Below are 14416 nucleotides of genomic sequence, written 5' to 3' on the forward strand. Positions count from 1 at the left end.
CAGAGGGAACATTCAGTTCTTCAGACTCATTCCACTTTATTAACTCAGTTATTTTTTAAATTTTCATACAGAAGAATAGGAAAACCATCAGTTAACTGACTGTAACATAGCTTTAAAATTGTGTTATCACTTTAAAAAACAAACGGAAGAATTAGTTTTTATTTTACGTATCATCTGAGCTCATCATTATACTTCTTCATGCAGCAACTGTGCAGATTAAAAATATTCTTGAGCAATCTTGCATAACTTATAAATTGTTTCTCCATCTGAAGCTGGGAGACACCTCACGCACTGTTAAGAAAAAAAAAGACCATATTAGTTACAAACTAACACTTGGATGCTATATACAAACATTAGACTTTCTCAGACTTAACCTGGACATGCATATGTATGGCTATACACACGATTTTTTATTAAAACTATTGGAATACTTTCCTTCAGGCCAGTGATGAGTTTTAACGGAAGGTGGCATACATTAACTGTTTCACAATGTAACCTAGCAATATGAAGAATGATTAACAAAAAAGGGTTCAATAATCCTACAGTTATTTAGAGTTCAGAGTATTAAAATTTCTAGATACTAAGAAATCTGATGTTGCAGAGCACTTATTGCATTTTCTGAAATTTGTGAACTTCAGAAAAAAAATCCATGCTGCTGAATTATTTTCATCTCTTCTCCAGCTGTGTTTTAAGAATGAGAAGCAATGACCAAGATATTCGTACCCAAACATGGGAGAAAGCTTACATGCACATGTTATGCCATGCTCCTGTATAGCAGACATAATTTTTCTGTTTTAAGTGAGAAAAGCCAATCTGTAAAGGCAGTATCACTCCTAACTGAAGTTATGAAAGTTGCGCACCAACACAAACTGCAATCCCTACAAAGAAGTGGTGAATTGATGACTGCAGCAGACAGCACACGGCCATAATTTGCATTGAGTAACTCTTGTGTTAGGTTTTAACATGCCTGTCACATTCATTACCGATAGTGACAACATGCTTCTCTGGAAAAATATTTTGTGACTATTAAGCAGTGTTATGACTGCAACTTAAGTCTTCCACAAGGAGAACAAAACTTGAAATACTGCAACTCAGACTATGCGGAAAGGACATCGTATCAAAAGTAAATGAACAAGTTCTATGAGAAAGCAAGCATTTGTACGCTACGTGCTCAGAACCAACAGAATCCATTTTCCTTAACTGATGTCCTTACTTTGAACTGAAAAAGTGACACAGATCAAGTGTGGGATCACAGATCTGGGTCTAAGCTTGTGTTTAACAATTTAGCAACTGTTTCCACACTGCAGAGATCAGCACAGAAAAAACCCAAGGGTTCTGAGGAGATTACTTTCCTCCTCCTCTGTGAACGCAAATTGAAGAGTGCAACACAAAACCAACCAAAAAACTTTAGAGAGCAGTTCCTGTGCTTTGTGTAAAGCAGGAGCACACAGCTGAATCAAGAACCACCAGCTGGAGCAGAAGAGCCACAGCAATTCATCTGATTAGTATCTCCTCTAGTTATTTAAGTGTTCTAATTTCAAGCAGTTGCTTCTTTGCAAACAGATATCTGACTGACACCCCGTATCTGCTGTCTCTTCAAAATTCAAAGGCAATTTCTGAGGAAAACTGAACTATTTTTGTCCAGCAAGCAGGAAAAGGGTGTTTTGGGAAAAAATAACAAACAACGAAACACACAAAAAACCCCCTTGGCCTAAGAGATGAAAGTCACTACCTCACTCAAATTAATTCCTGGACATTTAAGATACGCACAGTCTTTTGTAGGGAAGACTGCAAGCCTACCTTTAAAGAGAAACTTAATTTATCCACTACTTCACCGCAACAGAAAATGCTGTTGCTTGAGCTACTTTGGCAGTGAAAGGAAGGGATAAATAGCCAACAGCATCTGATACCCCAGAGGAATCTTGTGGAGCCAAACTGGGGAAATGTGTCGGTCAATAATGTCTGTTAATACCAAGAATTGAGATCATGTTTAAAAGCTGGTGCACTAAGTATTATGCTGGTAAGCTTCCACGGCATTCTGCACAAAATATGCTTAAGACTTCATCTTCTGAACTTCAGCATTGATTGTATTTGTGTGACTCGAGTCTATCTTCTTTGAATAAAACCCAGGCCATTATTATTACAAAAATTAAGTCTCAATTGTTCAAACAGTTAGTACCTAGTAGCTGGTTTCTCATTAAGATAAACAGAAGGTCTAAGTTGGAAAAAATACACTCATTTCATATTGTTATTCAGGTTGGCAAATGCTGAAAACTTCAAACAGTTGTAAATATTCCTGCAATTATTTACTCATGAGGTAGACAGTCCCAGGAGCAGTTATGTAATGTACAGAAAAATATGTTCCTTAGCTTCTGGCTGAATAACGTTTCCACCTGCTCCTGCCATTACAGAGATAGAATACTTCACTTGGTTCACTAAAAGTAAAAGCACAACGTAAAAACAGTAAACTAAATATAGTTGCTCTACTTAAGTACTGTACTCGTCAGAAATTGTAAAAAAGTGTGACTTTAACCATCTCTAGAACACGAACATTTTAGAAAATACCCAAAGGTATAAATGCCAGCATCAGGAATGTATTCCATGGTATGTTTTACATAAAAATTTAAAGGTATATGCAACCCAGTAATCTGTGCTCTAAGCATGTCACAAATACTTTATAAAATATTTTCTAAAGGTTTGGAAATACTGTATAATCATAGGCTTCTTGTATATAATTCTACCTCAAATTGTCTGAAGGACAGCTACTGCAACTAATTGCAGTTTTGTTTTCTTTTCCCCAGGAAATAATGCGCTAAAATATAATGACAGTACACAGAAAATCAAAATGAAACTGACGCTCCTTCCACCCCTCCATCCACAACTTACACACTTTCCCTTCTTTTTCCAGCTTTTTCAAGTGGACCAGGAGGTTACTTTCTGCTGCTAGAAGTAAATTTTCAGGGATCTCCTAATGGGAACACAAATATGCATTTTGTTATTTGTTTAAACACATCCCAATTATTTTGTCAATATACGGAACTCATGGTTCATTAACATAGATTTTGCTCTTCCAAATGGCTATGTTGAACATTCAGTTAGTTATATAGTGACAACAAACTGAAATGAGTAGACCAGTTTTACACCAGTTAAACTAGCAGCCTAGTAGCACAGTTTTTTGCATTATCCATTTGTATTATGCAAACTTGGGCCAACACTAAGAAGATGGTGCTCTTCTGAGCTTTGTCTCCACTGGGTTGTCAGTGTAGCTGAGTATTTTTAAAGACAAATTTAAAGATGCATTTCTCCACAGATACATAACATGTCTATTCCACGACAATATTTGCATGGGTTTAAATATCCTTTAACAATTTGTATCTGTAACAATTTAAAAATACAACAGCTTCAGAGGGACAAAACGTCCTTCAAAATTTTTCAATGCTCATTAGGTAAAAACCAATAATATTTCTCAAATCCCCCTCTCCAGCTCTATCATCCTAAAAGTAAAGCCCTCTTTTTGAAAATTACAATGTTCTTCTCCAAATAACATGAGTCTGGCAGGAAAATTCACTGGAAAACTAGCTCAAGAAATTGTGAATATTTAAAAAGTTTTAAATGTTACACTTTTAAAAAAAAAGTGGAAGCTTTAGTAATACTGAAAAAACTCTTACCACATAGTGACAGGCCAAGTAGTTTGTGATTTACAGACACATGTGAATGGACACATACTGAAAAACTGTAGCTGTTCAGGCAGGAAAACTGTGGGAGCTCAACAGCCACAAGCAACAGTACAGCAGCATTGCAAAATGTACGATGTGATGAAGTTACTCTTATGGAATCTGGGGATCAGCAGAACCGTCAAAAACGAGCTGTGAAGCTGTTACAGACCTGTCTCCACAAAGCACAGCCCCTGGCAACTTTGACATCTTCCTCTGCAGCAAAGGCTGTTTCTCTCTGATCTCTGCTTGCGAGGAGGGGTAACCCGCACACCACGTGTACACATTACTGAGGTTACATGAAGAACGATGAAGCAGAGAACAAGGACCCTTATGCTTGTCTAATGACACATGCAAGCTGCCCAGCTTCTGAGCACAAGATCCATCTCTGTGGAACTCCAGTTCACCTCCCCCCTTCTGCAGATTGATAAATCAGGAACTAGAAGTTTTAATTAATCTTGCGGGAGACTCCAAACACATTCTGACAAAACAAAAATTAACAGCCATCTCGTTCTTTTCACTTAGAACCAGGCACCACAACTTTATTTTTGCTTAGTCCTATGAAACTGTGCTTATGACCACCTAGATAGCGAAACAGGAAGTTTGTCTGGGCCCCTCTCCAACGAAGTGCTCAGGCAATACAATTTAAATGCACAGTCATGTATGAATGCTGAACAAGCAGAAGTCTTTTTTTTTTTTTTTTCTCTTTTAAAAACCCACCACGGTCTTCACTCAAATACTTAAACTGTTACATACAATTTTATGAATATAACCTCAATTTTCTTTAGTTTGATCTAAAAATTTTTAATCAACAATTACCTTGTATACTATCTTTACAAGCTCCGAGGATGTATATGATTTTCCAGCATTCTTCTGGAAAACATTTAGAATTTGCTGTTCACGTGCAATTCGGTGAGAAATGTAGCCTTGGATTCTAGCACTTGCATCACGTACTACTGGGCCATGACCTAAATCAAAACACAGGTACCAGAGCACTATTACTCAAATTTGGAATTAAGTATGCTATTGAATAATTCAATCATTTGTATGTAAACTCTGGTAGACTTAAAAGTCATAAGAAGAGAGAGCAGCACCTGTACATACCACCCTGTCAGAACATCCTTGATGTTGAATTGCAAGACCCTTTTTTGCATGTTTTTTCCAAGCTCTGCCAGTCTAAACTCCAAGTAATTTATCAAGCGGGTAGAACAGAACCTACTGTAAAAAAACATAGCTTGCTTTAGAAGTTATTGGGTGTCATCCAAACCAGTCCGTTTCTTTTGAGGCTCTCTGATGACTGAAAAAAAAAACCCCTCATATTCAGTACTTGTAGTTTTGGGCTAACTGACTAAATGGGTTTTTAGTTTCAAGGCTTTTTAAATTAGAGCTTAGTTTGGCTAAGGACAGGTAGCTTATAGAAAAAGAGCAACTAATTTTTCATGTTTTGAGTATCTGTGAAATAAAAAAGTGTCAGAGGAATCTACCCTTCAGCAAGACAAAACATTTATGCGTATCTCAACTTATACACTCCAGCAAATTTTACATTACTAAATGCGCACTGGAGCTTACGTTGTGTAAAGACAGTACTATAAATAAAAGATACATAACATGTAGATATAGAACTATACTGTCATACACAGATATATTTAATGATTTCAAACGTATTTAATCCAAAGCTATTGTTCCTTACACAATAAAGTACAAATATAACAGTATCTCTAGTAAATAAGTTACCATTAATAAAAAGAAAAGTTCAAATTTAGCAAGAACACATTAAGATATACAAAGCAGAGACTATAACGGTAACTGTCCGTTCTCTTGCACTCTCTAATGACAGAAGTCAGATTAAAGTACTCCAAATCAAGGCCTGCACATGGAATCACAAGGCAGTCTTAAAATTAGTCCCTGCTCTTCCAAGTGATTTAATTGACTATGACTACAAGACCAATGTCAGTACCTGGAATGGAACCCGCATTTTGCAAAGTTAAAGGCATTTCACATCTGTTATGTCATCTGATCCATAGCCATTGTATGTGCATATACATACATTAAAACGACATCAGAAAGCTTGGAACTAAATCCAGATGTGGAGCTTTCCCATCCATAATTTTTCAGGGACAGCAACACAGTTAACTTCACCAATAAACAAACTAATATCTGCATAAATGTAAAATGCTTCTGAGCATGTGAAATAGATCTCTCAAAATGTGACCATCTTTCCAATAATTCAGACTTTATATCAGATATCTTCATATTCTTTCAGACTTCTGTATAGCCCAGATGATCAGAAACAGTAAGTTTTTATTCTCATAACACCTGTAAAGTAATACAGATTCTCTTACTTTACAGTAAATTAAAGCACAAAGGACAAAACTGAAGGAAATAACTGGTTCATTAAATCTTGCACAGATGCCTAAGTCCAGTACCACTGTTTTCTGTATTAGCAAGGAACATCGTTTACTAATACAGGATGGGGAGCCCTCTGCTGACTAAAATGCCCTTTTCTGGTCACAAGGATTCTCATCGACTATTGACTGTGAATAGGCTGTCATGAGTATTCTGCCTGAAGTTATTTCCACATTAAATTAAAAAGAGACACATGGAAGGGGAAGGATTGGCAAAATTCAGCTACTCACACCTAGTCAGCAGTCAAGTTGTTCAAGAATTCATGCTCCCATACATCTAAATTTGAGGCTGCAATGAGAGTGCTGCAGCATGGATGGGAAACAGAGAATCAGTTCAAGAATTACAAAGACCTAAAACTGCAATAAAATCAAAGTAGTAGCTTATATAGAACGTGTCGGTAAAGCAAACTACCTTCTGCTTTAGCTGCCGTTTTACTGTAGTATATGCCAATAGCATGAACAATTGTTCCGACTGGGCAACAGATATCTCTCACACAATTGCATGTATGTTTTGTGATGCATGGATAAAAGAGGAAATTTAGTTCCAAATATCTCAATACCTAGCGACTCGTCACTGAAAATGCATAATATCCCACTGGCTTCCTAACTGCAAGGGCAACATGAACACAGAACAGTGAGCAAACCGCTACAGATACATGGCACAAATATCAAACCTTGGTGAATGTGTAATCTCGATAGATAATGATTAAGGAGAGAGTGCAATACAACAGATAAAATCAATAAATCCAACAGAATTTGGCATATACGGGGTTTTGGAAGGCAGAAATTCAATTATAGGAACAGACTGTGTTTTGCAGGTAATTAAGAAACAAAGTAGAACATTCGATTCATCAATACATTGAGATTCCGGAAGCTGAAATATTCTTAGTTTTACTAGTACTTAAGTCAATAACTATGAGCAAGTCACTATTTCTGTCTATGTCAGCCTCCACATCCATGGAATATCTATAATGGTATTTTTCTTAAATAGCATTTTTATGCTTAGATCTTAAAGCACGTAAAGAACACTTACTTCAAAAGAAGTGTATTTTAAGAATGAACACAAAAGAGATTTTATTATGTAGGCTAAACATAGATGGTAAATGAAGGAAGACAGAACTGAGAATGTAGACACAGTCACTCAGAATGACAAGTTCAAGAAGATAAAACAGAAAAAGTCAGAAAAAATCCTGAGACGTAGCTCTGAAAAAGCAAATGAGGAGCTTAAACCTTAGTTACAGAATGAATTCTTAAAATCCAGTCTTGTCAAATAAGCACCTGGTTTATCTGAAAAGCAAATGTATTCCCTAGGTTTGGGGGAGATCAAGGAATAAAAATAAAGCAGTGTCACTGAATGAATCAGCAACTTATTTTTAGAATATGACGTTCGGCTCTTGTTCAAATTTAAGCCAAGTCATTAACTAAGACAACCATGTGACAGTTCTGCAGCTTTCCACGATGAATTTGTGATTAATCCATGCTGCAAAGGACAGATACCTCTCACAAAAAACATTACTAGGTTACTCACATTGGCAGCGCACGTGGGGATGCAACAGACCAGAAGAACAACTACTACTTTTTTCTTCCAGGTTAACATAAGGCACATGGATACAGTAATACAAGAAAACTAAATTTGCTGTATGATTCCAACAGTAAAAGATTCTGGCCTCTGTAGGCTTTGGGCACAAGATTTACCCTCAAATGGAGAAACCTCAGGAAGGAAAGATATCTACCACTGAAAAATTCTCAAGTCTTGCAAACCACCATACCATAAAGTCTCTTAGCTTAGCACGGGACATACATTAAGTAATGAACTTGAATTGCTACATTAGTAATGGTGTTTGATTTTAACAAGAGTTCTCAAACTCTTAGAGAAGGTATTTAAAAATTATATAGTAAAACAGAGCAGTTGAAAACAGAACCACTTACCTGGGTATATTAAATCTAGTTTCATTTGTAACAACCTTTTCAAAGTTTTCATGTAATCATACATGTCTTCAATTACTGTTGTTCCTTCCCCTAAAATACAGTCACCGGAAAACACGGCATTTTCTTCTTCTAGGTGTAAAGCCATGTGATCATCAGTGTGTCCAGGCATATATAAAACTCTGTTTAAAGAGCAACAAAAAAGTGTGTTTCATACAGCACCTATGTATCATTTTCAGAAGCCAGAAAAAAATGATAAAATCATACACTTACAACGTAGCCCATAAGACCCAGAAAAAATAAAATGAACCAAAAAAGGCTGAAATGTTGATGTAAACAGGGTATCACTTTGTTTAATCCCAGTCTATTGTCTTATACCATGTAGAGAACATAGATCATCATCTCTAACATGTTTTACTTACAGCACACATCATAACAGAAGTGCATTAAAGGAGCTGGCTAGTCATGCAGAATTTGTGTTACAGAGGGCTTTACTCTGAAGCTTTAAAAAAGAAAAATTGACACATTATTTCCAGATTGAAATGTGTGAAGCTCTCGACATACACCTTGCACTTAGCAAAAGAGGGTAAGGATGATGTTGACAATTCTTTTAGAAACTAACTTATGAACTTCTGGACCCAACACAGACAAAGTTCTGTCTCCCAAAATTTATTTTTCCCTGAAAGCCCCGTGACATGGTGGAGCAGAGCTGTCAAATACCACAAGGAACCATCATCTTTTAGCTGTTCTATGTGCAGATCATTAAACACCTGAATGGTAAGGATTTAGGACCCCACAGCTTGAATGAGTCCTGCATTAGAACGCAGCAAAGGGTGAGCCATCAGTTCATAGGCATATGGTAACCTCGGCTGCTAAGGAGCTGCGCTGCAGTGTCCTTTCCCTACGATTTTTGAAAGGCAGAAGGCCTCATACTGAGGCTGATTCAAACTGAAAGTAACACAACTCAGACCAGCACCACTGCTGAAAGTCATCAGAATCTTCTTGTTGATGGCAGATGCAGCAAAGCAGTGATCAGGAACTGACAGCGCTGGTGCCAAGCAGGGCATACAGGCCAATGCTGAACAGCACCTGGCCACGTCAGTGCAGGGCCGGGAGGCCAGAAGCACAGCGCCATCTGATGCAACGGCTTCCAGCTCCGACTCAATACTGAGTTCAGCAGAAAGCGTGTGAGCCATTGTCCTGCAGAGGTGGCACCATAAAAATCAAGTTGATGGGCTGCATCCTGCCTTTGCAGGAAGTGGTATCCTCCAGTTCTTGATGAAACTTTACCCGGAAGCTTAACCACTAACATGGAAAAACAAAGGGAAAAGAACCCAACACTGCCTGGCATACCTTGAAATCTTAAAGGCTGCTAACTAAAATGTAACATGCAGATACTGTTGTTCTGGAACCAGCGGTGGATCTAAGAGTATCCTTAAAGTGCTTCCTGAACAATACTTGCTTTTAACCACGCATGAAGTTTGGCTGCATTACCCTAAGCTTCAAAATGTGCCACCCCTGTCTTACTTGGATTCAAATTTAACAAGTTGTTTTCCATCTATTTTGCCCAAACATGGGCCACTTAGGGTAGTGGCAGTCTTCAGTATTCAATATAACACTCTCCATCTATTTATTTTTTTTTTTACACTGCAAAGTAAAATTTTGGTCAAATATATACTTTATTTTTTACATTTTTTCTTCCAACTAGCCAGCTGGCATATCCTACAAGTAGGACAGAATTCACATCTGAACTGAGGAAAACAAGCAAAATTTGTCCTTAGAAGAGTAATGCCTTGTTAATGAAAGAACTCTGGAGACAGAACGGTCAGATCTTGGTGGGGGGTGTGGGGGGTGTGGGGGCAGAGTAGCTTTCTGTTTCAGACTCACTTAAGCTAACAAGACAGGCAATATGCTCTCTGGGAAGAAGCCCTCCCAAATTGGCACCCTACAAGGACATGTCAGGTTAAAGGTTTAAAATTTAACATTTTAAGTATTAAATGTTTTAGTGTCTCCTTGGGAAATACTTTTAAAGTAAAAAGAAAGGAATGCTAAACAAGCCATCCAGACCACCATAAAGTTCCCCAAAAGTATCCATTTCAGCAAAACTACTTAACTAAGGGCGATGACAAAGTATGTAAAATCCTATTTAATTTTCCCTGGAGGAAATGTTCTTCAAGGGAAATGTTCTTAATTTCTCTGCTGAGGCCAAAAACCAAAGGCTAATTCCTGACGATCCTCATTCAGAAAAAAAAATTTCTTCATAGAAACATACCCTGCTGGATCACGACAGAAGTCTACATGTGTAAGTGTTGAAAAGATACCAACCACTACAAGTTAGGATTCAATTATGTGTCAGAATTTTGAAGAAAAATGTGATCCAGCAAACTTGCAGAAGTTGGTGTTTACCTGAGTGTGGCTCCCTCTGTCTGTATCACATCTCCCTCTTTAAGATAAAAATATTTATGTCCTCCTTCTATTATTTCTTCACGGGGAGGGACACGAGGAAGCTTACAGATGCGATATTCAGAGTCTATTTCAAGAAAGCAAAGAAAATGATATTTTGAATTTGTCACTAACAAAGCTACTTTTTGAACAAGTACTATTAATTATTACACAGTATGAATACAAAACCAGAAACAGGAAATTCCGTATAGTAACTTTATGTTTATAAAGCAACCTTATTTCGGAGCCACAAACACCAAATAGTGAAAGCCTCTGAATACTGTACGCTGTACCAGCAGCAATTTTGAAGATGAAAAAGCACAAAGAGAATTGATAAAGAAATGACAGTAATTATTGTATTTTAGAAATGTTCCTTCTTGACTCATCAAGAGCAAAAAACTCCCAAGTTTCTACAACACTAAGACTTCTGCACTGTGGTTCACAGAAGCACCATTCAACATTTGCCTAACACTGGATGGAGGCTTTTTGACCTGTGACTTTCCTCAGCGTCTACTGTTCTGAAATGTGCATGGACTGTGAATGCCTTGGCTGGACCAGCTACAAAGCAACCCAGAAAGGTATTTACATCCCTCATTAGTCTTCACAATCATGCTCATGGGTTGACAAGAGCAAAATCCTTACAAAGACACCAATGTTGTTTTCAGTAGTGCCCAGGCTTCTTTGCAGGTAAGCGCCTGGCAACTTCACCAAAATCTGATACAGCTGTGACAAAGCCTATGATGAAGTCCAATGATGCCAAGAACCGCACAGTCCATACTACTTATTCTCTTCCCAGATAGTAAGAGACAGCAAGTTTATCAACATGAAATACACATTTTTAGATCAGAATTTACCTGCAGACTGCCCTACCCTCTTTCCCTTTGTGATCTGAGGCCTATGAATCTGTCAGCAATTACTAATGGTCTGCTGTAAGGAATCTCAAAGTTATGCATGTTTCTTTCTCAGAGATTCAATTATTTATTGTTTTTACACAAGCAAAAGTAATGGTCAATTTGTCTTTGCTGTCAATGCAGAAAGGAACTAGTACCGGTTTTCTCACATCTCTTAATATGTTAACTGCTGATGGTAACCTAGGTTCTCATTATTCACACGTAAGAAAAATTCACTATGAAGGTATGCACAGGTATTGAAGAAAACTAGTACTACAGCTACAATATTCAGATTATTCTTTGCTTTCATTCTACACACTGCACCAGTATCACAAAATTACACGTAGTTTACACGGATACTCCAGAAGAATAATCCATTTGATTTCATAGAGTCATAGAATAGTTTGGGTTCGAAGTGATCTTAAAGACCATCTAGTTCCAACCTCCCTGCCATAAGCAGGGACACCTCCCACTAGACCTGGTTGCTCAAAGCCCCATCCAGCCTGGCCTTGAACACTGCCAGGGAGGGGGCAGCCACAGCTTCTCTGGGCAGCCTGTGCCAGTGCCTCACCATGCTCACAGTGAAGAATTTCTTCCTAATATCTAACCTAAATCTTGCCTCTTTCAGTTTGAAACTGTTACCCCTCGTCCTGTCACTACAGTCCCTGATCAAGAGTCCCTCCCTACCTTCCCTGTAGGCTCCCTTTAAGTACTGGAAGGCCACTCTAAGGTCTCCCCAGAGCCTTCTCTTCTCCAGGATGAACAGTCCCAACTCTCTCAGCCTGTCCTCACAGGGGAGGTGCTCCAGCCCTGATCATCTTTGTGGCCCCCTCTGGACACCCTCAAGCAGGTCCGTGTCTTTCTTGTGCTGGGGACCCCAGAGCTGGACGCAGCACTGCAGGTGGGGTCTCACCAGAGCAGAGGAGAGGAGCAGAATCCTCTCCATCGACCTGCTGGCCACACTGCTTTTGATGCAGCCCAGGATGCGATTTGCTTTCTGGGCTGCGAGCGCACATTGCTGGCCCATACTGTTTTTCATCCATCAGCACCCCCAAGTCCCTCTGTGCAGGGCTGCTCTTGATCCACGCACCGTCCAGCCTGTGTCTGTGCTTTTATGCACAGAAGCACTCAGTAAATGTTTTTTCCTGCCACGTATCTAACATTTTCAACAACATCTGAAACCTCTGGCCTACCATTAGGGATGTTTTTGCAGATATCAGGTATTCCACCAGTATGATCACGATGCCAGTGTGTCACTAAAATTTCTTGAATTGAGATGCTGAACTCTGACAGTGCCTGCTTTAAACAGCCAATATATTCAGGAGTAGCTGGCTCCGCAGTGTCAATAAGGACTCTTCTACACATGGACAAAAAAAACCAAAACAAAACAAAAGGGAAGAAAAACAGTGAGAGAATGTAGAGTGCTCATGTGACAGTTAAACAACATTTAAAAAAGAACCCAACGCTGCACAGAAATAACGGCTGCCTCCATATCCCAGACGCCATCTTTCCCCTCCATGACATTCTACCCCCGTGGCACAACAATTTAAAAAGGGGGGACAAACCATAAATTTCGTGTATTCACAAATCCCCACTTCCCTCATGGGGAAGGAATTCCCCACCTCGGCCCAACACTCGCCCGCCCGAAGCTCCACCTGCCCGAGCCGCCTTCGGGCACGGGTCCCAAAAACTTAATGCTATTTGGGTTTTTTTCCTCCTCTTTTTTTTTACCCTAATGAAGGGATTTTGGAACAGCCCGGCAGCCGCCTCTCGGGAGCGCACAGGCCCCAAGCGGGGCGGTGGAAGGGGCCGGGGACTGGGCGGCCGCGGCCGCCGCCGCCCCGTCCCCGTCGCCTTCCCCCGCCCCCGAACAGGGTCGTTACCTGGTCCCGGTGCCCACCAGGTAGGTGTTGGTGCCCTGCAGAGTCATGGGCCCCGGGTTGCAGCCCAGTACGCGCACCACCCGCGACGAAAGCTGCTCGATGCGCGGCAGCAGCGACACCATCTCTGCAGCGGCACCCCTCAAATCAACAACCCATACCCGCCACCCCCCACCCCCCCCCTCCGGCTCCCAGTTCCGCTCCCCAGCACCGAGGCCGGGAAGGCGGAAGCTGCTCTTCCCCCTGCTCCGCCTCCCGGCGCTGGACGCGGGGCTTTCTGCCCGCTTGTGAGGCGAAGCGGCTGTGAGATCGGCCGGCTGCCGCCCTCAGTGAGGCGGGTCTTGCCAGACCGCGGCGGGGCACCGGCGGGTTTTCGCTTAAAACTCGTCCTCTAGGAAGGGACTGGAGCATCTTTGCTCTGAGGAAAGGCCGAGAGCGCTGGGACTATCCAGCCTGGAAAAGAGAAGGATCAGGGAAAGCTGATCAATGTATATAAACACCTGAAGGGAGGGTGCATGGCAGAGGGAGACATCGCCCCATGGCCTGTCACAGGGCCCAGTGCCAGGACCAGAGGCAATGGGCACATGCTGAAACACAGGAGGTTCCCTCTGAACGTCAGGAACCACTTCTTCACTGTGAGGGTGACCGAGCACAGGTTGCCCAGTGCAGCTGTGGAGCTTCCCACCTTGGGGATACTCAAAAGCCATCCAGACAAGGTCCTGCTTGGAGGTTTTTGACACTGTCTCCCACCACATCCTCATAAGTAAGCTTAGGAAGTGTGGGATAGATGAGCAGACAGTGAGGTGGGTTGGGAACTGGCTGAAGGAGAGAGCTCAGAGGGTTGTGATCAGTTGCGCTGAGTCCAGGTGGAGGCCTGTAACTAGCAGTGTTCCCCAGGAGTCAGTACTAGGTCCGGTCTTATTCAGTATATTCATCACAGACCCAGATGAAGGGACAGAGTGCACCCTCAGCAAGTTTGCTGATGACACAAACCTGGGAGGAGTGGCTGACACACCAGCAGGCTGTGCTGCCATTCAGCGAGACCTGTGCAGGCTGGAGAGCTGGGTGGGGAGGAACCTGATGAGGTTCAACAAGGGCAAGTGTAGGGTCCTGCAGCTGGAATAACCCCATGCACCCGTACAGGTTGAGGGTCGACCTGC

General features: G+C 40.8%; 1 protein-coding gene across 1 annotated transcript; it reads right to left on the reverse strand.

Annotated features, from left to right (window-relative positions):
- Positions 1–216: 216 nt before the first annotated feature.
- Positions 217–13381, reverse strand: LACTB2 (lactamase beta 2). Its single transcript, XM_086465526.1, has 7 exons — positions 13260–13381; positions 12570–12733; positions 10451–10574; positions 8048–8226; positions 4533–4681; positions 2887–2968; positions 217–291 (listed from the first exon to the last, which is right to left on the reverse strand). The coding sequence occupies exons 1-7, from the start codon at positions 13379–13381 to the stop codon at positions 248–250; spliced, it is 864 nt and encodes a 287-aa protein (XP_086321652.1). The 3' UTR covers positions 217–247.
- Between the last annotated feature and the right edge of the window lie 1035 nt (positions 13382–14416).

This window comes from Leptosomus discolor, chromosome 5 (assembly GCF_034619465.1).
Source record: "Leptosomus discolor isolate bLepDis1 chromosome 5, bLepDis1.hap2, whole genome shotgun sequence".
Lineage (NCBI taxonomy): Eukaryota > Metazoa > Chordata > Aves > Leptosomiformes > Leptosomidae > Leptosomus > Leptosomus discolor.